The sequence below is a fragment of the Lampetra planeri genome, chromosome 77 (genome assembly GCF_965212315.1).
Source record: "Lampetra planeri chromosome 77, kcLamPlan1.2.h2, whole genome shotgun sequence".
Lineage (NCBI taxonomy): Eukaryota > Metazoa > Chordata > Hyperoartia > Petromyzontiformes > Petromyzontidae > Lampetra > Lampetra planeri.
Genome location: NC_136182.1, coordinates 855,708 through 877,853, shown reverse-complemented (window position 1 = coordinate 877,853; position 22,146 = coordinate 855,708). Strand labels below are relative to the sequence as shown.

At 48.5% G+C, this 22,146-nt stretch overlaps 1 protein-coding gene across 4 annotated transcripts in view; it reads left to right on the top strand.

Annotated features, from left to right (window-relative positions):
* The window catches only part of LOC144738050 (uncharacterized), a 478,363-nt gene that overhangs the window by 26,511 nt on the left and 429,706 nt on the right, over nt 1-22,146 (top strand). For 3 of the 4 annotated variants that reach the window (XM_078620951.1, XM_078620952.1, XM_078620953.1), the window contains exons 9-16: nt 1,543-1,604; nt 4,725-4,861; nt 4,979-5,034; nt 8,549-8,740; nt 11,944-12,100; nt 13,754-13,982; nt 14,843-15,065; nt 17,757-18,665. In XM_078620951.1, coding sequence (XP_078477077.1) covers nt 1,543-1,604; nt 4,725-4,861; nt 4,979-5,034; nt 8,549-8,740; nt 11,944-12,100; nt 13,754-13,982; nt 14,843-15,065; nt 17,757-18,665 — 1,965 coding nt within the window. The remainder of the gene's footprint in view (nt 1-1,542; nt 1,605-4,724; nt 4,862-4,978; nt 5,035-8,548; nt 8,741-11,943; nt 12,101-13,753; nt 13,983-14,842; nt 15,066-17,756; nt 18,666-22,146) is intronic. The other variant, XM_078620954.1, reaches the window with a different exon arrangement.

Below are 22,146 nucleotides of genomic sequence, written 5' to 3'. Positions count from 1 at the left end.
ACGTGAAGTGTCGAACGCCCGCTGGCAGGTGCCACAGGTCGACTGACTGAGTTGACCGAGATGACTGGCTGATGCACCACCTGTGCCCCCTATTGTGCCAATTTGCTGTGCTTTAGCCACACGGCACTCCGCTCGTTGTTGTGAGCGTTGCTCCTCCGCCCTCCATTGTTGTTGGAGGGCGACTGCCTCCAACTGCCCAGTAGCGTCATTCACGAGCCTCCTCCACAGAGGCCGATCTTGACACTGCTGGTACCAGTTATCGGCAAGTCCACTCAGCTCCACATCCTCCTGTACCACGTCACTCTATCTCTTCTCTAGCCCGTGCCGCGCCCATTTAGTCCACTCTATCAGGCTGAACAAAAGCTGTTTAGGCATGCGGTGGCAGGGCATGCGGGCTACATGACCCAGCCAACGCAGCCTTGCCTGCCGGAGGAGCTCACCAATGGGACTATACACAGCATCATCGGGCAATTCGCCCGATGATGCTGGATGCAATTACCAGCGAAACGTCGTACTCAAATTGTAAATGTTGTGGCTTCAACACACCGGTGGGCTAAAGCAGTGAACTATTTGTCTTTTGTTAACGTGACACATTTTTACTGATTGGCCGTGTCGGGTGGTGGAGGGTTACGACACATTTATAAATAACGCGATCTAAACCCAAAAACGTTGATTATGAATAACATTGGTCGCGAAAGCCTACGTGTTAAACACTACACTACACTATACAATACACTATACACTACACACTACACTACACTATACACTACACTACTACACTACACACATTACACTACACTATACACCACACACTACACTATACACTACACACCACACACTACACTATACACCACACACTACACTATACACCACACACTACACACCACACACTATACACTACACACCACACACTACAATATACACTACACTATACACCACACACTACACACACTACACTAAACACCACACACTACACTATACACTGCACACCACACACTACACTATACACCACACATTACACTATACACTACACTATACACTACACACCACACACTACACTATACACTATACACCACACACTACACACTACACTATACACTACACTATACACCACACACTACACTACAATATACACTACACTATACACTACACTATACACTACACTATACACTACACTATACACTACACTACACACTACACCACACTACACACCACACACTACACTATACACCACACACTACACTATACACTACACTACACACTACACTATACACTACACTATTATACACTACAATAAACACAACACACTACACTACACACTACACCATACACTACACACTACACTACACTATACACCACAAACTACACTACGCTATGCGATGGCTCTCTCTCCGTGACCCCACAGGGCACATTCTGTGTCCTTGTGGGTCTATGACAACGATAATGAAATAAACGATTGCGTTTGCTGACATGGTTCTCCCCCCCCCCACTACTCCCCCCCCCCCCACCTCCACCCACCCACCACCTCCCCATGTTCCACAGCTCATCAGCTCCTATCAGAGCCTCGGGTCTCGGTTCGTGGAAGTAGGGATCTTAAACTTCCGGTGAGGACGGCTCAAACTCGCGTCACTCCACGACCACTGGGACCATAGACTCAACACTGCACCATAGACTCAACACTGCATCATAGACTCAGCACTGCACCATAGACTCAACACTGCACCATAGACTCAACACTGCACCATAGACTCAGCACTGCACCATAGACTCAACACTGCACAATAGACTCAGCACTGCACCATAGACTCAGCACTGTACCATAGACTCAGCACTGCACCATAGACTCAACACTGCACCATAGACTCAACACTGCACCATAGACTCAGCACTGCACCATAGACTCAACACTGCCCATAGACTCAAGACTGCACCATAGACTCAACACTTCACCATAGACTCAACACTGCCCATAGACTCAACACTTCACCATAGACTCAACACTGCACCATAGACTCAGCACTGCACCATAGACTCAACACTGCACCATAGACTTTGCACTGCACAAAAGACTCAGCACTGCACCATAGACTCAGCACTGCACCATAGACTCAACACTGCACCAAAGACTCAGCACTGCACCATAGACTCAGCACTGCACCATAGACTCAGCACTGCACCATAGACTCAACACTGCCCATAGACTCAGCACTGCACCATAGACTCAGCACTGCACGATAGACTCAACACTGCACCATAGACTCAGCACTGCCCATAAACTCAACACTGCACCATAGACTCAGCACTGCACCATAGACTCTGCACTGCACCATAGACTCAACACTGCCCATAGACTCAGCACTGCACCATAGACTCAGCACTGCACGATAGACTCAACACTGCACCATAGACTCAACACTGCACCATAGACTCAGCACTGCACCATAGACTCAACACTGCACCATAGACTCAACACTGCACCATAGACTCAGCACTGCACCATAGACTCAACACTGCACCATAGACTCAACACTGCACCATAGACTCAGCACTCCACCATAGACTCAACACTGCACCATAGACTCAACACTGCACCATAGACTCAGCACTGCACCATAGACTCAACACTGCACCATAGACTTTGCACAGCACCAAAGACTCAGCACTGCACCATAGACTCTGCACTGCACCATAGACTCAACACTGCACCATAGACTCAGCACTGCACCATAGACTCAACACTGCACCATAGACTCAGCACTGCACCATAGACTCAGCACTGCACCATAGACTCAGCACTGAGACTCAACACTGCACCATAGACTCAGCACTGCACCATAGACTCAGCACTGCACCATAGACTCAACACTGCACCATAGACTCAACACTGCTACGCATAGACTCAGCACTGCACTGTAGACTCAACAATGCACCATAGACTCAACACTGCTACCGATTTACTCAACACTACACCATAGACTCAGCACTGCACCATAGACTCAGAACTGCTACCCATAGACTCAACCATGCTACTCATATACTCAACACTGCTACTCATAGACTCAACAATGCTTCCCATAGACTCAACACTGATACCCATAGACTCAACATTGCTACCCATAGACTCAACACTGCTTCCCAGAGACTCAACAATGTTACCCATAAACTTAACACTGCACCATAGACTCAGCATTGAGACCCAACACTGCACCATAGACCACTCACCCACTCACATAATCGCACGCTCACTCAATCACCCACTCACTAATTCACCCAATTGTTCTATCACACGTTCAATCACTCTCTCACTCACTTACCCACTCACCCACTCAACTATCCCCATCACTAACTACCCCACTCACTATCTCACTAACCCATTCACTCTTTAATGAATTCACCCACGAAACCGATCACCCACTCGCTCACCTTCCTAACTACTATGCCACTCACTCACCCGCTCACCTTCTAACCCACTCACTCACTCACTCACCCACTAACTCACCCACCCATCCACCCACTCAACCAATCACTCACCCACCCAGCCACTCACTCACCCATTCACACACTCTCCCACCCAATCACTCGCTCACTAACCCACTCACTCACTCACCCACCCACACCACCACTAACTCACCCACTCAGTCACCCATTCACTCAATCACCCCCTTACTTTATCACACGTTCAATCACTCTCTCACTCACTTACCAACTCACCCACTCACTATCCCACTCACTAATTAACATACTCACTAACTCAATAACCCATCCAGCCATTAACTCACTCACTCACCCATCCACCCAACCAATCACCCACCCACTCACTCACCTGCCTACCTCATACCACACTCACCCAGCTACTCATTCATCCACTCACTAACCCACCCACCTACCTACCCACTCATTCACCCACCTACCCAATCACTAACCCACTCACTCACCCACCCACTAACCCACCCAACCACCTACGCACCCACCCACCAACTCAGCCACCCACTCACCCACTCACTCAGCCACCTACCCACTCACGAACCCACTCACCCACTCAACCACCCACTCAGCCACCCACTCACATACTCAGCCACCCACCCACCTACTCAGCCACCCACTCAGCCACTCACCCACTCACCCACTCACCTACTCACCCACCCACCCACCCACCCACTCACTCACCTACTCACCCACTCACCTACTCACCCACTCACCCACCTACCCACTCACTCACGAACCCACTCACTCACCTACTCACTCACCTACCTACCTACTCACTAACCCAATCAATCATCCACCTACCCTCTCACCCACCTACCTACTCACTCACTAACCCACTCACTCACCCACACACTCACCCACCTACCCACTCACTCACCCACTCACCCACCTACCCACTCACCCACCTACCCACTCACTCACCCACCTACCCACTCACTCACCCACCTACACACTCACTCACCCACTCACTCACCCACTCACCCACCCACTCACCCACCCACTCACCCACCTACCCACTCACTCACCCACCCACCCACTCACCCACTCACCCACCCACTCACCCACCCACTCACCCACCTACCCACTCACTCACCCACCCACCCACTCACCCACCCACCCACCCACCCACTCACCCACCCACCCACCCACCCACCCACCCACCCACCCACCCACTCACTCACTCACCCACCCACCCACTCACCTACTCCCCGCATGTCTCTCTCTCCCCGTCATTGCAGGCCCGGCAGTGTCCTGGCATCCGCGAACGTGAGTGGCTACAGCCTCACCGACTCCGAGGTCACTACCTTGACCTCCTCTGCCATTGACGCTTTGATAGCGGCCGGAGTTCCGGTCGTCCGGGACTTCAACATCAACGGTACGTGGTGAGAGATGGGGAGGGGGGGTTATGAGATGTTGACTACCTCGCCTGGTGCGCAGGAGGTCGTGGGTTCAATCCAAATCCTGACTCTGTCCCATTGATGACCGTCCGCAGGTACCACCACTAACGTCACCACTGAGAGGCTTAATGAAATCTTAAATCAATCGAAGGTGAGTATCATTACCACCACCACCATCATCATCATCATCTCCACCACCACCATTACCACCACCACTATAGTCACCACCATCACCATCATCACCATCGACACCAGAACCACCATCATCACCACCATTATCACCATCATTACCACCACCATCATCACAATCACCATCATCACAATCACCACCATCACCAACAACACCACCACTATCACCAACACTAATGTCCGCACCATTCGCCAGTAAGTGACGGTGATGTCACCACGGCGCCTGTGCCAGGCTAGGTGCACTTTGAGGCCACGTGAAGTGTCAAAGGCTCGCTGCTGACAGGAGGTCACGGGGCAGACCCAGCAGGTGCCACGCGTCGACTGACTGAGATGACCGAGATGACTGGCTGATGCACCACCTGTGCCCCCTACTGTGCCAACCTGCTGTGCTTTAGCCACCCGGCGCTCTGCTTGTTGTTGTGAGCGTCACTGCTCCGCCCTCCGTTGTTGTTGGAGGGCGACTGCCTCCAACTGCCCAGTAGCTCTATCTGGCCGAACAAAAGCTGTTTATGCATGCGGTGGCTGGACATGCGGGCTACATGACCCAGCCAATAAAGACTTGCCTGCCGAAGGGGTTCACCGATGGGAATGTGTCCAGATCTTTCAAGGATTTATGAGCTCGTTACACAATCCAGCCTGCAGATTTAACCCAGGAGGGATCGTAGTCAGGCCAGACTGAAAGTTTCTAACCGGCGCAGATGTTCCATTATGGGGGTCCACGTTTCGCAAATGTAGAGAAGGGAGGGAATGACTGTGGCCGAGAAGACCCAAAATTTAGTGTGGAGCGACAGACCAGGTAGCTTCCACACATCATTGCACATCTGATGAAAATATAATGCTGCTCAACTGATTCGGAGTGAGACATCTCGTGTTAAACCAGAGCTGGTCATGAGCACACTGCCCAGGTATGGGAAACTCTCCACTTTCTCCACAACTGCTCCATCACCAATTGTGAGTTGTGGGGGTGGAGTGTCTGATGGTATAAAATACCCAGGCAGGTGCTTAGTTTTGGTGGGGCTGATGGTAAGGCCCACCTGTTATTGGCACGCTCCAGGTTCAGCAGCAACACCTCCAACTCCTCCTCTGAGTAAGCAGCAATTATCAAATCATTGGCATACATAACGTGGTTGACCAATATGGAGCCATCTTTGGACCGCACCGGGCATCAGTCAGCCTCCTGACAAGCCATAGAAGGCTTCGTGAACTACGTGGTCGAAAAATATGTTACGTAATGTTGGAGCCAGAGGACATCAATGTTGCACCCCAAGGTGAACAGGAAAAAGCTCTGACTCCCGGCCACGTGGTTTTACCTGTTCCAGCTCACCATCATGAAGGTCCTTAATGATCGTGAGCAGAGGGTCAGGGACTCCAAAAGTGTGAAGAACAACCCAGAGCCCAGGCTGACTGATGGAATAGGCCTTGACCAGGTCAATAAAGCAGAGATGTAGGTCTTGTTGGAATTCCCTACACCTCTGCTGTAGCAAACGGACAGAAAATATGGCATCTGTGCAGGACCGCCCTTTCCTGCAACCACATTGGGGCTCCGCAAGCCTCTCCTCAGCGTGCCTAGCAAGGTGATGTTGAGTAATCCTTGCCAAGACCTTTCCCGGCACACTGAGGAGTGAGATGCCCCTGTAGTTGTTACAGTCTGTGCGGTCTCCCTTCTTAAAGAGGGGGACCACCAGGGCATCCTTCCAATCCTGCGGAACCTGTCCAGTGGTCCAGATTTTAGGTATGATGTCATGTAGGGCACTCTGTGCACAAACGCCACTCTCAGCATTTCGCTTGGGTGATCATCTCTGCCCGGTGCCTTTCCTCGTCTCAGACTCTGGATCGCCTTCAGTACTTCCTCAACAGATGGCACCTCAGCCAGCCACTCACAGGGGGTGACTTCTTCTTACAATATTTCAGGCACCGCAGCCTCAGCAGGGTCATCCCCACTTTGTCCCACGATGTTTTCCATGTGGAGGGATTTTATCTCCCCCAGGACTTCACAGAAATGCTCAGCAAAATCTGCAAACCTGTTCCTGGGGGTCGGAGATTGGATCACAGTTCTTTCCCCTAATGATGGTGATAGGTGTGGCACTGCAGGTTACTTTTTTGATGAAATTGAAGAGTGATTTGTGATCGTTGGCTGCTCAGGCAAACTCTAACTCCTCAGCAATCCGTGACCACCCCAACCTCTCCTTCTCAAGAACCTCACTGACCACTACACAACACTATACACTACACTATACACTACACTATAATCTACACTACTATACACTACACTATACACTACACTATACACTACACTAAACACTACTATACACTACACTGCTATACACTACACTACTATACACTACACTATACACTACTATATACTACACTACTATACACTACACTATAAACTACTATACACTACACTACTATACACTACTATACACTACACTATACACTACTATACACTACACTATACACTACTATACACGACACTACTATACACTATACTACTATACACTACACTATACACTACACTATACACCACACTATACACTACTATACACTACACTATAAACTACACTACTATAGACTACACTACTATACACTACACTACTATAAACTACACTACTATACACTACACTACTATACACTACACTACATTACACTACACTACTATACACTACACTATTGTACACTACACTATAAATTACACTATACACTACACTACTATACACTATAATATACACTACACTATACACTAAACACTACACTATACACTACACTACTATACACTACACTATAAACTACACTACTATACACTGCACTACTATACACTACACTATATACGACACTAGAAACTACACTATACACTACAGTACTATACACTACACTACTATACACTATACACTACTATAAACTACACTATACACTACACTTCTATACACTATAAACTACACTACTATACACTGCACTACTATGCACTACACTATACACTACTATACACGACACTATAAACTACACTACAATAAACTATACACGACACTACTATACACTACACTACTATACACTACACTATACACTACATTATACACTACTATACACTATACACTACACTATAAACTACACAACTATACACTACACTACTATACACTACACTACTATACACTATACACTATTATAAACTACACAATACACTACACTATACACTACACTATAAACTACACTACTATACACTGCACTACTATACACTACACTACTATAAACTACACTTCTATACACTACACTACTATACACTACACTATACACGACACTATAAACTACACACTACACTACACACTACACTATACACTACACTCTACACTACACTACACTCTACACTACACACTACTATACACTACACTACTATACACTACTATAAACTATACACTACTATACACTTCACTATACACTACACTATACACTACACTGTATATGCATCTCTCACCTCCCCACAGGATTTACAAAACCAGCCTAAGCAAGAGGTGGAGAAGGCGGTTCCCATCCTGCTGCAAAACCTCACCATGCAGACGAACCCTGCGGGGGGCAGCCTCACCCCCGACAGCATCCGCTCTGCGAGCGCGGCGCTGGGTCTGATCGCGATGGCGACCCAGAACAAGAGCATCGTCTTCGGCAAGCTGGTGGCAGAGGTGAGCCGTGGTGTAGTGTATAGTGTAGTGCATAGTAGTGTAGTGTATAGTGTAGTGTATAGTGTAGTGTAGTGTGTAGTGTGTAGTAGTGTAGTGTAGAGTGTAGTGTAGAGTGTAGTGTGTAGTGTATAGTGTAGTGTATAGTGTAGTGTAGAGTGTAGTGTGTAGTAGTGTAGTGTAGAGTGTAGTGTATAGTGTAGTGTAGTGTATATTAGTGTATAGTGTAGTGTAGAGTGTGTAGTAGTGTAGTGTATAGTGTAGAGTGTAGTGTAGTGTATAGTAGTGTAGTGTGTAGTGTATAGTGTAGTGTATAGTGTAGTGAGTAGTGTGTAGTGTAGTGTATAGTGGTGTAGTGTACAGTAGTGTATAGTGTAGTGTGTAGTGTATAGTGTAGTGTGTAGTGTAGTGTGTAGTGTAGTGTATAGTGGTGTAGTGTATAGTAGTGTAGTGTGTAATGTATAGTGTAGTGTATAGTGTAGTGTATAATGTAGTGTAGTGTATAGTAGTGTAGTGTGTAGTGTATAGTGTAGTGTATAGTAGTGTAGTGTGTAGTGTATAGTGTAGTGTATAGTAGTGTAGTGTGTAGTGTATAGTGTAGTGTATAGTAGTGTAGTGTGTAGTGTATAGTGTAGTGTATAGTAGTGTAGTGTGTAGTGTATAGTGTAGTGTATAGTAGTGTAGTGTGTAGTGTATAGTGTAGTGTATAGTAGTGTAGTGTATAGTAGTGTAGTGTATAGTGTAGTGTGTAGTGTATAGTGTAGTGTGTAGTGTAGTGTGTAGTGTAGTGTGTAGTGTAGTGTATAGTGGTGTAGTGTATAGTAGTTTAGTGTGTAATGTATAGTGTAGTGTATAGTAGTTTAGTGTGTAATGTATAGTGTAGTGTATAGTAGTGTAGTGTGTAGTGTATAGTGTAGTGTATAGTAGTGTAGTGTGTAGTGTATAGTGTAGTGTATAGTAGTGTAGTGTGTAGTATATAGTGTAGTGTATAGTAGTGTAGTGTGTAGTGTATAGTAGTGTAGTGTGTAGTGTAGTGTGTAGTGTAGTGTATAGTGTAGTGTATAGTGTAATGTGTAGTGTATAGTGTAGTGTATAGTAGTGTAGTGTATAGTGTAGTGTATAGTAGTATAGTGTATAGTGTAGTGTATAGTAGTGTAGTGTATAGTAGTGCAGTGTATTGTGTAGTGTATAGTATTGTAGTGTGTAGTGTATACTATAGTGCATAGTATAGTGTATAGTGTAGTGTATAATGTAGTGTATAATAGTGTAGTGTATTATAGTGTAGTGTGTAGTGTGTAGTGTATAGTGTAGTGTATAGTAGTGTATAGTAGTGTAGTGTATAGTGTAGTATTTAGTGTAGTGTATAGTAGTGTAGTGTATATTAGTGTAGTGTATAGTAGTGTAGTGTATAATGTAGTGTATAATAGTGTAGTGTATAGTAGTGTAGTGTATAGTAGTGTAGTGTGTAGTGTATAGTGTAGTGTATAGTAGTGTAGTGTATAGTAGTGTAGTGTATAGTAGTGTAGTGTATAGTAGTATATTGTATAGTAGTGTAGTGTATAATGTAGTGTATACTAGTGTAGTGTATAGTAGTGTAGTGTATAGTAGTGCTGTGTATAATGTAGTGTATAGTAGTGTAGTGTGTAGTATATAGTATAGTGTATAGTGTAGTGTATAATGTAATGTAATGTAGTGTAGTGTATAGTGTATTGTATAGTGTATAGTGTGGTGTGTAGTGTATAGTAGTGTACTGTATAGTGTAGTGTATAGTAGTGTAGCGTATATTAGTGTAGTGTAAATTAGTGTAGTGTAGTGTGTAGTGTACAGTAGTGTAGTGTATAGTGTAGTGTAGTGTATAGTGTAGTGTGTAGTGTACAGTAGTGTAGTGTATAGTGTAGTGTGTAGTGTAGTGTATAGTGTAGTGTATAGTGTAGTGTAGTGTATAGTGTAGTGTAGTGTATAGTGTAATGTATAATGTAGTGTATAGTAGTGTAGTGTATAGTGTATTGTGTAGTTTAGTGTATAGTAGTGTAGTGTATAGTGTATAGTAGTGTAGTGTATAGTAGTGTAGTGTATAGTAGTGTATAGTGTAGTGTGTAGTGTAGTGTATAGTAGTGTATAGTGTATAGTAGTGTAGTGTATAGTAGTGTAGTGTATAGTAGTGTAGTGTATAGTAGTGTAGTGTATAGTAGTGTAGTGTATAGTATAGTAGTGTAGTGTATAATGTAGTGTATAGTAGTGTAGTGTATACTAGTGTAGTGTATAGTAGTGCAGTGTATAATGTAGTGTATAGTAGTGTAGTGTGTAGTGTATAGTATAGTGTATAGTGTAGTGTATAATGTAATGTATAGTAGTGTAGTGTATAGTGTTTTGTATAGTGTGTAGTGTATAGTGTAGTGTATAGTGTGGTGTGTAGTGTATAGTAGTGTACTGTATAGTGTAGTGTATAGTATATAGTTTAGTGTATAGTAGTGTATATTCATGTAGTGTATAGTGTAGTGTGTAGTGAACAGTAGTGTATAGTGTAGTGTGTAGTGTATAGTGTAGTGTAGTGTATATTGTAGTGTATAATGTAGTGTATAGTAGTGTAGTGTATAGTAGTGTAGTGTATAGTGTAGTGTATAGTGTAGTGTATAGTAGTGTAGTGTATAGTGGTGTAGTGTATAGTGGTGTAGTGTATAGTGTAGTGTATAGTAGTGTAGTGTAGTGTATAGTAGTGTAGTGTATAGTGTAGTGTATAGTGTAGTGTATAGTGTATAGTGTAGTGTATAGTGTAGTGTATAGTGTAGTGTATAGTGTCGTGTAGAGTGATAGAACACTCACTGAGCGATTGAGACGCCTCTCACCGCTGTGCCACCTCTCGACAGAGCTTCCTCCTATAGTGTAGTGTATAGTGTAGTGTATAGTAGTGTGGTATATAGTGTAGTGTATAGTGTAGTGTAGTGTATAGTAGTGTAGTATATAGTGTATAGTAGTGTAGTGTGTAGTGTAGTGTATATTGTATAGTAGTGTAGTGTATAGTGTATAGCAGTGTAGTGTATTGTGAAGTGTATAGTGTAGTGTATAGTAGTGTAGTGTATAGTGTAGTGTAGTGTATAATAGTGTAGTGTATAGTAGTGTAGTGTATAATAGTGTAGTGTATAACGTAGTATATAGTGTGTAGTGTAGTGTACAGTGACTCTCCACGCCGTGCCACCTCTCGACAGAGCTTCCTCGTCACGGCGAGCAACCTGCTGTCGACGAGCAACTTGCCCTCGTGGAAGTCGCTGCAGACGCTGAACGAGTCGGACAGCGCCGACCTCCTCGGCAACGTGGAGACTTTCGTGACGAGGATGAACACCACGAGCCTCGCCACGGGCACACGTGAGCACGTGGGGGGGGGGGGGGGGGTCGGGTGTGGGGGGGGGATGAAGATACTGGGATATACGGCGCGACACGGGGAGACACACGGGGGAGACACTTGGAGACACACTGGGGAGACAGGGGGGTGACATGGGGGAGTCAACGGGAGTCATCAGGAGAGACACGGGGAAATATCGGGATATACGGGGAGCCATTGGGCGAGATACAGGGGAGACATGAGGAGACACGGGGAGACACTGGGTGACAGGGGGAGACGCGGTGAGACTCAGGGAGAGTCAGCGGGAGACACTGGGAGACACTGGGAGACAGGGGAGACATTGGGAGACATGAGGAGACACGGGGAGACATCGGGAGAGACTGGGAGATACTGGAAGACAGGGGGAGACACTGGGAGACACTGGGAGACACGGGGAGACACTGGGAGACATGAGGAGAAACACTGGGAGACAGGAGAGACACTGGGAGACAGGGGAGACACTGGGAGACACGAGGAGACACGGGGAGACACTGGCAGACACTGACAGACACTGATAGACACTGGGAGACACTGGGAGACACTGGGAGACACTGGGATACACGGGGAGACACTGGGAGACAGGGGGAGACACTGGGAGACCGGGGAGACACTGGGAGACAGGGGAGACACTGGGAGACATGAGGAAACACGGGGAGACGCTGGGAGACACTGGGAGACACTGGGAGACACTGGGAGACAGGAGAGACACTGGGAGACATGAGGAGACACTGGGAGACACTGAGAGACACGGGGAGAGTCTGGGAGACACTGGGAGACACTGGGAGACAGCAGGAGAGACTGGGATACAGGGGAAACACTGAGAGACACGGGGAGACACGGGGAGACACTGGGAGACACTGGGAGACACTGGGAGACACTGGGAGACACTGGGAGACAGCAGGAGAGACTGGGAGACAGGGGAGACAATGGGAGACACGGGGATACAGGGGTAGAAATGCGGAGGCACAGAGAGACAGGGACAGACACTGGGAGACACTGGGATACACTAAGAGACACGGGGAGACACGGGGAGACACGGGGGAGACACGGGGGAGACACGGGAGAGCCATGGGGGAGACACGGGGAGACTCGCGTAGAATCAGGGAGACGCTGGACGGCACCAGGAGGAAAATTCCCTCGACCAAGAGGAGAGAGAGAGAGACGCAAACTCCAAATACACAACAGGCGTCAGGGTCCGGGATCGAAACCACGACCTCCTGTAAACCAGGCGAGGTAGTCAACATCTCAATATCGAACCCACGACCTCCTGTAAACCAGGCGATGTCGTCACCATCTCAACATTGAACCCACGACCTCCTGCGTACCAGGCGAGGCAGTCACCACCTCCTGTAAACCAGGTGATGTAGTCACAAACTCAACATTAAACCCACGATCTCCTGTAAACCAGGTGATGTAGTTACCATCTCAACATCGAACCCACAACCTCCTGTAAACCAGGCGATGTCGTCACCAACTCAACATTGAACCCACGACCTCCTGCGTACCAGGCGAGGCAGTCACCAACTCAACATTGAACCCACGACCTCCTACGTACCAGGCGAGGCAGTCACCATCTCCTGCACGTCCCCCCCCCTTCCCTCTCCTCCCGCTCACCGATTTCCCTCCCCTCCCCGAAGGTGCCGGTGCCGACGTCCCGTCGACGTTCAACATCACCAGCGCCAACGTGCGGCTGCTGGGCACCGTCCTCGCCAGGGCCGGCGCCGCCCAGGGGGGCAACTACTCCAAGGTGTTCGTGGGCGACGGAGTCACCGGGGAGACTGTAGTGACGATCGGTGAGGAGCAGCTGAACAACGTCACCAACGACGGCGGCGGCGGCGGCACCTACGTCGTGAGCATGCTCTTCACGTGAGTCGCTCGCTCACTCATCCACTCACTCACACTCACTCACTCACTCACCCACTCACTCACTCACCCACTCAATCAGCCCCTCACTCACCCACTCACTCACCCACCCACTCACTCACTCACTCACCCACCCACTCACCCACTCACCCACTCACTCACTCACCCACTCACTCACCCACTCACTCACTCACTCACCCACTCACTCACTCACCCACTCACTCACCCACTCACTCACTCACCCACTCACTTAATCACTCACTCAGCCACTCACTCACCCACTCACTCAGCCACTTACTCAGCCACTTACTCACTCACTCTCCAACTCACTCACTCACCCACTCACTCACCCACTCACTTAATCACTCACTCAGCCACTCGCGCACCCACCCACTCAGCATTAACCACACAATGCGTATATTATATTATCCGAACCGGTTGGGGGCAGTCACCCTCCAACAACAACGGAGGGCGGAGGAGCGACGCTCACAACAACGAGCGGAGCGCCGGGTGGCTAAAGCACAGCAAGTTGGCACAGTAGGGGGCACAGGTGGTGCATCAGCCAGTCGTCTCAGTCATCTCAGTCAGTCGACCCGTGGCACCTGAGTCTGCCCCGTGATCTCCTGCCAGCGGGCATTCGACACTTCACGTGGCCTCAAGGTGCACTTGGCCTGGCACAAGCGTTGTGGTGACGTCACCGCCACTTAGTGGCGAATGGCGGTTGTTGTTGTTGTGTGTGTCTGTGTGTGTGTGTATGTGTGTGGGTCTGTGTGTATGCGTGTGTGTTGTGTCTGTGTGTGTGTGTGTATGTGTGTGTGTGTCTGTGTGTGTGTGTGTGTGGGACGGGTGGACGGGGCGTACAGGACCTTGGCTGGAGTCCTGCCTCTCCGGCTGACCCCCAACCTGAACGGCTCCGCTGGCTCCGTGTCGAGCCGGGCCGTGGGGAGCCACATCCTCAGCACCGTCGTGAGCAACCCGAGGAACTGGACGGGCGTCACGGACATCTTCCTGCGCTTCCCGCTCACGGTGGCCAGCAATGGCAGTGGCAACGGCAACGTCGTCCAATGCACCTTCTGGGACACACAGGTGGTGGTGGTGGGGGTGGTGGTGGGGGTGGTGGTGGTGGGGGTGGTGGTGGTGGTGGGGGTGGTGGTGGGGCTGGTGGTGGTGGGGTGGTGGTGGTGGTGGTGGGGGTGGTGGGGGTGGTGGTGGTGGGTGGGGTGGAGGGCATTACGACACACACGGTGCAAGCTAGGTTGACGTTGACTACCTCGCCTGGTACGCAGGAAGTCGTGGGTTCGATCCCGACCATGACGCCACCGTGTACCAGGCGAGGTCGTCAACATCTCCTAGCCCAGTGGTTCTTAACCTGAGTTCGATCGAACCCCAGCGGTTCGGTGAGTCAGTCTCAGGGGTTCGGCGGAGGTTAAGACACACACCCGACTCATATGATTCGTGATGACACGTCCGGCTTGGCCATCATTTGCTGCAAGTGATCACGCTACATCGCTTGGCTTATTTGTGCTGCAGGGAATTTGGTGTGCTCGGTAGTCGACTTGTGACTGTCGTGATGGTACGTCGTGTGATTTCTTTCTTCATATTTTAATCCCTTCATACTAACTATGTCGAGCAAAAAAAGAAAGTGGTCGGACGAATATGTACAATATGGATTCACATGTATAACGGAACGTGATGGGAGTCAGCGTCCTAACTGCATGATTTGCAATGCCAAGTTGAGCAATTCTAGTCTAGCACCGGCAAAACTAAGGGAACACTTCCTTAAGCTGCATGGAGATGGGGAATACAAGAACACAACGCTCGCTGAATTCAAGGTGAAGAGAGCCAGATTCGATGAAAAGGCTACTCTGCCTGTTCTCGGCTTTGTACCCATCAACAAACCGATCCTCACAGCATCGTACGAAGTTTGTTACCTGATCGCAAAGCAGGGCAAACCACACACCATTGGTGAAACACTCATAATACCAGCTGTGTTGAAGATGGCGAATATCATGTTGGGAAAAGCAGCTGAAGTTAAGTTATCCCAAATTCCTCTTTCAAATGACACCATCAGCGACAGAATAGAGGACATGAGCAAAGACATCTTGGCTCAAGTAGTTGCAGATCTGATTTCAAGCCCGACAAAATTCAGCCTGCAACTCGACGAGACCACAGACGTTTCCAATCTAAGCCAACTTGCTGTATTCGTGCGCTATGTGAAAGACGACGTGATAAAGGAAGATTTATTTTTATTTTGTAAGCCTCTTAAAACAACAACTAAGGCAGCCGATGTGAAGAAACTTGTGGATGACTTCTTCAAAGACAACAATCTTTCGCGGGATATGGTTTCTGCAGTTTGTTCGGACGGAGCTCCAGTCATGCTGGGAAGAAAGTCTGGTTTTGGTGCGCTAGTGAAAGCCGATGCACCACACATCATTGTTACACATTGTATTCTGCACAGGCATGCGTTGGCAACAAAAACCTTGCCTCCAAAACTGACAGAAGAATTAAAAATGGTAGTGGAATGCGTGAACTATGTGCGAAATAGTGCTCTGAGGCACCGCATCTTCAGTGAGCTGTGTAAAGAAATAGGCTCTGAATTCGAGGTACTTCTGTACCATTCTAACGTTCGGTGGTTATCCCGGGGAAAGGTGCTGAATCGTGTTTTGCCATGCGTGTGGAATTAGCCCTGTTTTTGCAAGAGCACCAACATTGTCATGCAGATTGCTTCAAAAATTCTGAGTTCATTCTCATTTTAGCGTACATGGCTGATATCTTCGCAGCTCTCAATCTAAATCAGCAGATGCAGGGCGGTGGAGTCAACATCATTGAAGCGGAAGAAAACCTGAATGCTTTTAAAAAAAAGCTACCGTTATGGAAACGACGAACAGAGAACGATAACTTCGCAAACTTTCCCCTGCTGGACGACTATGTAAGTAAGATCGAAGATGTATCTGCAATCGGAGACATTTCTGTACCCACGGAACTGAAGCAAGCAATTGCCACGCACTTAGATGAGCTTGCAAAGTCTCTCGACGGATACTTCCCTACAAGAGACTAGAGAGTCATATCCAGCATGGGTGAGACAGCCGTTCACGTTTAGTGTTGAGACAGCAGATGTCAATGATGAATACCTCGACGAAATCATTGAAATTCAGCAGAGCCAGGTTCAACAGCAACTCTTCAGAACAACAACACTCTCAACGTTTTGGTGTCAACAAATGGTAACGTACCCTGTTATTGCTAAGAAAGCCCTGGAGATTTTCATACCGTTTGTTACAACATATATTTGCGAGCAATCCTTTTCGAGGATGCTGGACATAAAAACGAAGAAAAGGAACAGACTTTGTTGCGAAAATGACATGACAGTGGCATTTGCCAAGGTGAAGCCGCGCATTTCTGAACTGGTCTCTGAAAGGCAACAGCAGAAGTCACACTGATTTGCAGTAAGTATTCATTATTATGTTTTTGTGTGAAAATCATGTTTTGCTGGTTTTGTTCTTTGAACACAGTGATGTTGATGCACAGTTCATTTTGAGCACCAGTAAAACATATACCTATGTGTTGAATTTGAAAGAATCATATTTAATTTTTCCAATTAAGAAGGGTTCGGTGAATGCGCATATGAAACTGGTGGGGTTCAGTACCTCCAACAAGGTTAAGAACCACTATCCTAGCCACCCCGTCGGGCTCTCGCATCGTCTCCGTGACTCACGCCCCCCCTGGCCCCGCCCCCTTGCCCCCCCCCCTGCTCCCCCCTCTCTCCTTCCCACCCCCCAGTATGACAACGGGCGGGGCGGCTGGTCGGACGTGGGCTGCCAGCTGAAGTCCAACGTCACCACCGGCAACGCGACGTCCTTCGCCTGCCAGTGCAACCACACCACCTCCTTCTCCATCCTCATCTCCCCCGGCGGCGACCTCGTGAACGACTTGCCCCTCTCGATCATCTCCTACGTCGGCGTCGGCATCTCGATGTTGTCCCTGGTGGCCGTCCTCGCCATCGAGGCCATCACCTGGCGCCCGTCGGTGTCCAGCGGCCGCGCCGCCCGGCGCTCCAACGGGCGCCTCCGCCACCTCATCCTGGTCAACGTGTGCACGTCGCTCCTCTTTGCCGACGTCTGGTTCATCGTGGCCGCCTCTCCCGACGCCCTCGCCAGCCCGGCGCTCTGCACAGCCGCCGCTTTCTTCGTCCACCTCGGCTACCTCGCCCTCTTCTTCTGGATGCTCTGCGAAGGGTTCCTCCTCGTCTACATCGTCGTCGTCGTCTTTGAGCGCTTCGTCGCCCGCAGACTCCGCGCCGCGGCCTTCACCGTCGGCTACGGCGTCCCCATGGTCATCGCCGTGGTGGCCGTCGCGGCGACGTACCTCCGCGGGGCCTACTTGCGCGACGGAGCCTGCTGGCTCGACTGGGAGCACGGCAGGACGCTGCTCGCGTTCGTGGTGCCGGCCTTCGCCGTGCTTGCCGCCAACCTCACCGCGCTCGTCGTCGTCCTGGCCAAGGTGGTGCGGAGGAGGTCCGCGGTCGTCTCGGGGAACCCCGACGTGAACGTGCGGCTAGTCGCCCGGAGCATCGGGGTGCTCACGCCGCTGCTCGGAGTCACGTGGGGGCTCGGGATCTTCGCGTTCAGCGCCGGGGGCAGGGCCAGCTACGCACTGCACTACCTCTTCGCCATCCTCAACTCGCTGCAGGTGCGGGGCGAGCGAGCGCGGGGAAGTTGCTGTTGTAGGTGGTTGTTGTTGTTTGTGGTTGTTGTTGTTGTTGTTGATTTGCGCTGTCCCGATGGGGGTTGGGTCGCCGCGGGTGCGAACGTCTGCGTCCTGAAACCCCCTCCAACGCACGGCGCTGCCAGTAAGGTCTGTCATCTTCTTGGTTCTTTCGGTAAAGTCACGTAGAAGGGAAGTAATAAAGTATTAAAAATTAAACATAATAAAATAATTCTCACGACGTTTCGGCTACAACGCAAGCAGCCGTCTTCAGGTGAAGAATGAGACACTGCCAAGCTTGGAGCTTATATATAAGCTGGGTTGGATGTGGAAGAAGAGCGCCTTAACAAAAGAATGTGCATATCAAGAGGAATTTAGCATATTCATGGAAAATGCGTAGGAGGTGGGCGGGGGGGGGGGGGTTTCAAAGTCATATTATGCCCATGCATTATGCAGGATCAGCAGCACCAAAAGGAGGGGAGCAGGGGGTAGCATTAACAAATGGAGGGAATGTTAATAGTATGTACAAGCAGTGAAACATGTCCATGGGAGAGCGGTGGCAGGGGACCCGCAGCAGAGCAAATAATGCATTCCCTGTGGAGAACACCAGATACACAGTTAATGCCAGTGAGTGGACTGCGGTCTGAAAGTCACCGTAAACGTGAACAACAACCAGTTAAGATCCGAAATGGTGTATTACGTCCTTCCAATGATTGCTGAGCCGGAATCCATCTTCTCGGTTGAAATTGTCTCTGTGTTTGTATATGTGGATCGCCTCATGAACGAATCTCTCATGGTAGCCAGATGGCTTTCAGAGAACCTCTGTCTTGGAGAAGTCAATGTCATGTGAGCCCACTGAATTCTAACAGTGATCTGCCACGGCTGAGGTGTTTGTCCTACCGTGTTTCAGATCTGTTTTATGTTCACGGATGCGGTCCGAGACATGTAGTTTTGTTTCTCCAATGTAACTGCTACCACAGAGGCAACTTAGTTTGTAGACGCCAGGGTACTGTATGTCTGGAACCACGTATTTTACAGACGGGACCAGATCACGGATTTTATGTACTGTGTTAAATCGGACCTGAATCTTGTGTTTAATCAGGATTTTGGAGATCTTTTTTGTGACCCCAGCAATGTAGGGTAAGGTGATGGTTTTGAAAGGTTCCTCAACAGGATCCTTCTTGATGGTTGGAGTGATGGCTTTACGGATTGTGTAGTCAGAGTAACCATTAGCCTTAAGAGCTTGGCGTACGTGTTTGAGTTCACTGGCAATGTGTTCCTGGTCGGAGATGCATTGGGCTCTATGGTATAGAGTCTTGATGAGGGAGTTATTCTGGGATGGATGGTGGTGGGAATCCGGTTTTAGGTAGGCATCCGTATGGGTGGCTTTCCTGTAGACAGAATGGCTCATTGAACCATCAGGTCTCCTTTTAATTAGGACATCCAAAAAGGGTAGCTTGCCATCTTTTTCGACTTCCATGGTGAATCTGATGGCTGGGTGTATGGAATTGATGTGATCGAGAAAATGGTCTAGAGCAGGCCGGCCATGTGGCCAGATGACAAAAGTGTCATCTACGTACCTCTTCCATAAGGTCGGGTGTAGAGTGGCAGTCTGGATGGCAGCTATACAAAAATAAAAAGAGACCCCACCAACAGCCTCGTCTCCAAAACCAACAAAATCATTTCTGCGTCAACCGCATTAATTGATCAGACCAAACAGTTCTCGTTGAAACCTTCTGCAGCCAGACCACCAAGATCATACGGCTTGCCAAAGATACATAAAGAAGATACACCTCTTCGTCCCACTGTCTCTACTATCAACTCCCCCACATACAAACTGGCTCGTTTTTTGTCTGAAATCCTACGGCCTTTCACTGGAAAAACCACCTCTGCGGTACTAAACTCTACTGACCTGGTTTCGACAATCAAGGGGATTTCCCTGTCCCCAGACGACCTGCTTGTCAGTTTTGATGTGGTTTCCTTATTCACCAAAGTTCCTGTACCTGACACCATCGCAATCATTGAAGACTTGGTTCATCAAGGACTGAATACTGGGGTACCCCCCCTGGTGAGACACTGCTTAACCAATACATACTTCACCTGGAATTGAACTTTCTACAAGCAAATCGAGGGCACCCCAATGGGCTCCCCCCTATCTCCGGTTGTAGCCAACATTTTCATGGAGAAATTTGAGACTGACGCCATCCAGACTGCCACTCTACACCCGACCTTATGGAAGAGGTACGTAGATGACACTTTTGTCATCTGGCCACATGGCCGGCCTGCTCTAGACCAATTTCTCGATCACATCAATTCCATACACCCAGCCATCAGATTCACCATGGAAGTCGAAAAAGATGGCAAGCTACCCTTTTTGGATGTCCTAATTAAAAGGAGACCTGATGGTTCAATGAGCCATTCTGTCTACAGGAAAGCCACCCATATGGATGCCTACCTAAAACCGGATTCCCACCACCATCCATCCCAGAAGAACTCCCTCATCAAGACTCTATACCATAGAGCCCAATGCATCTCCGACCAGGAACACATTGCCAGTGAACTCAAACACGTACGCCAAGCTCTTAAGGCCAATGGTTACTCCGACTACACAATCCGTAAAGCCATCACTCCAACCATCAAGAAGGATCCTGTTGAGGAGCCTTTCAAAACCATCACCTTACCCTACATTGCTGGGGTCACAAAAAAGATCCCCAAAATCCTGATTAAACACAAGATTCAGGTCCGATTTAACACAGTACATAAAATCCGTGATCTGGTCCCGTCTGTAAAAGACGTGGTTCCAGACATATAGTACCCTGGCGTCTACAAACTAAGTTGCCTCTGTGGTAGCAGTTACATTGGAGAAACCAAACGACATGTCTTGGACCGCATCCGTGAACATAAAGCAGACCTGAAACACGGTAGGACAAACACCTCAGCCATGGCAGATCACTGTTACAATTCAGTGGGCTCACATGACATTGACTTCTCCAAGACAGAGGTTCTCTGCAAGCCATCTGGCTACCATGAGAGATTCGTTCATGAGGCGATCCACATATACAAACACAGAGACAATTTCAACCGAGAAGATGGATTCCGGCTCAGCAATCATTGGAAGGACGTAATACACCATTTCGGATCTTAACTGGTTGTTGTTCACGCTTACGGTGACTTTCAGACCACAGTCCACTCACTGGCATTAACTGTGTATCTTGTGTTCTCCACAGGGAATGCATTATTTGCTCTGCTGCGGGTCTCCTGCCACCGCTCTCCCATGGACATGTTTTATTGCTTGTACATACTATTAACATTCCCTCCCTTTGTTAATGCTACCCCCTGCTCCCCTCCCTTTGGTGCTGCTGATCCTGCATAATGCATGGGCATAATATGACTTTGAACCCCCGCCCACCTCCTACGCATTTTCCATGAATATGCTAAATTCCTCTTGATATGCACATTCTTTTGT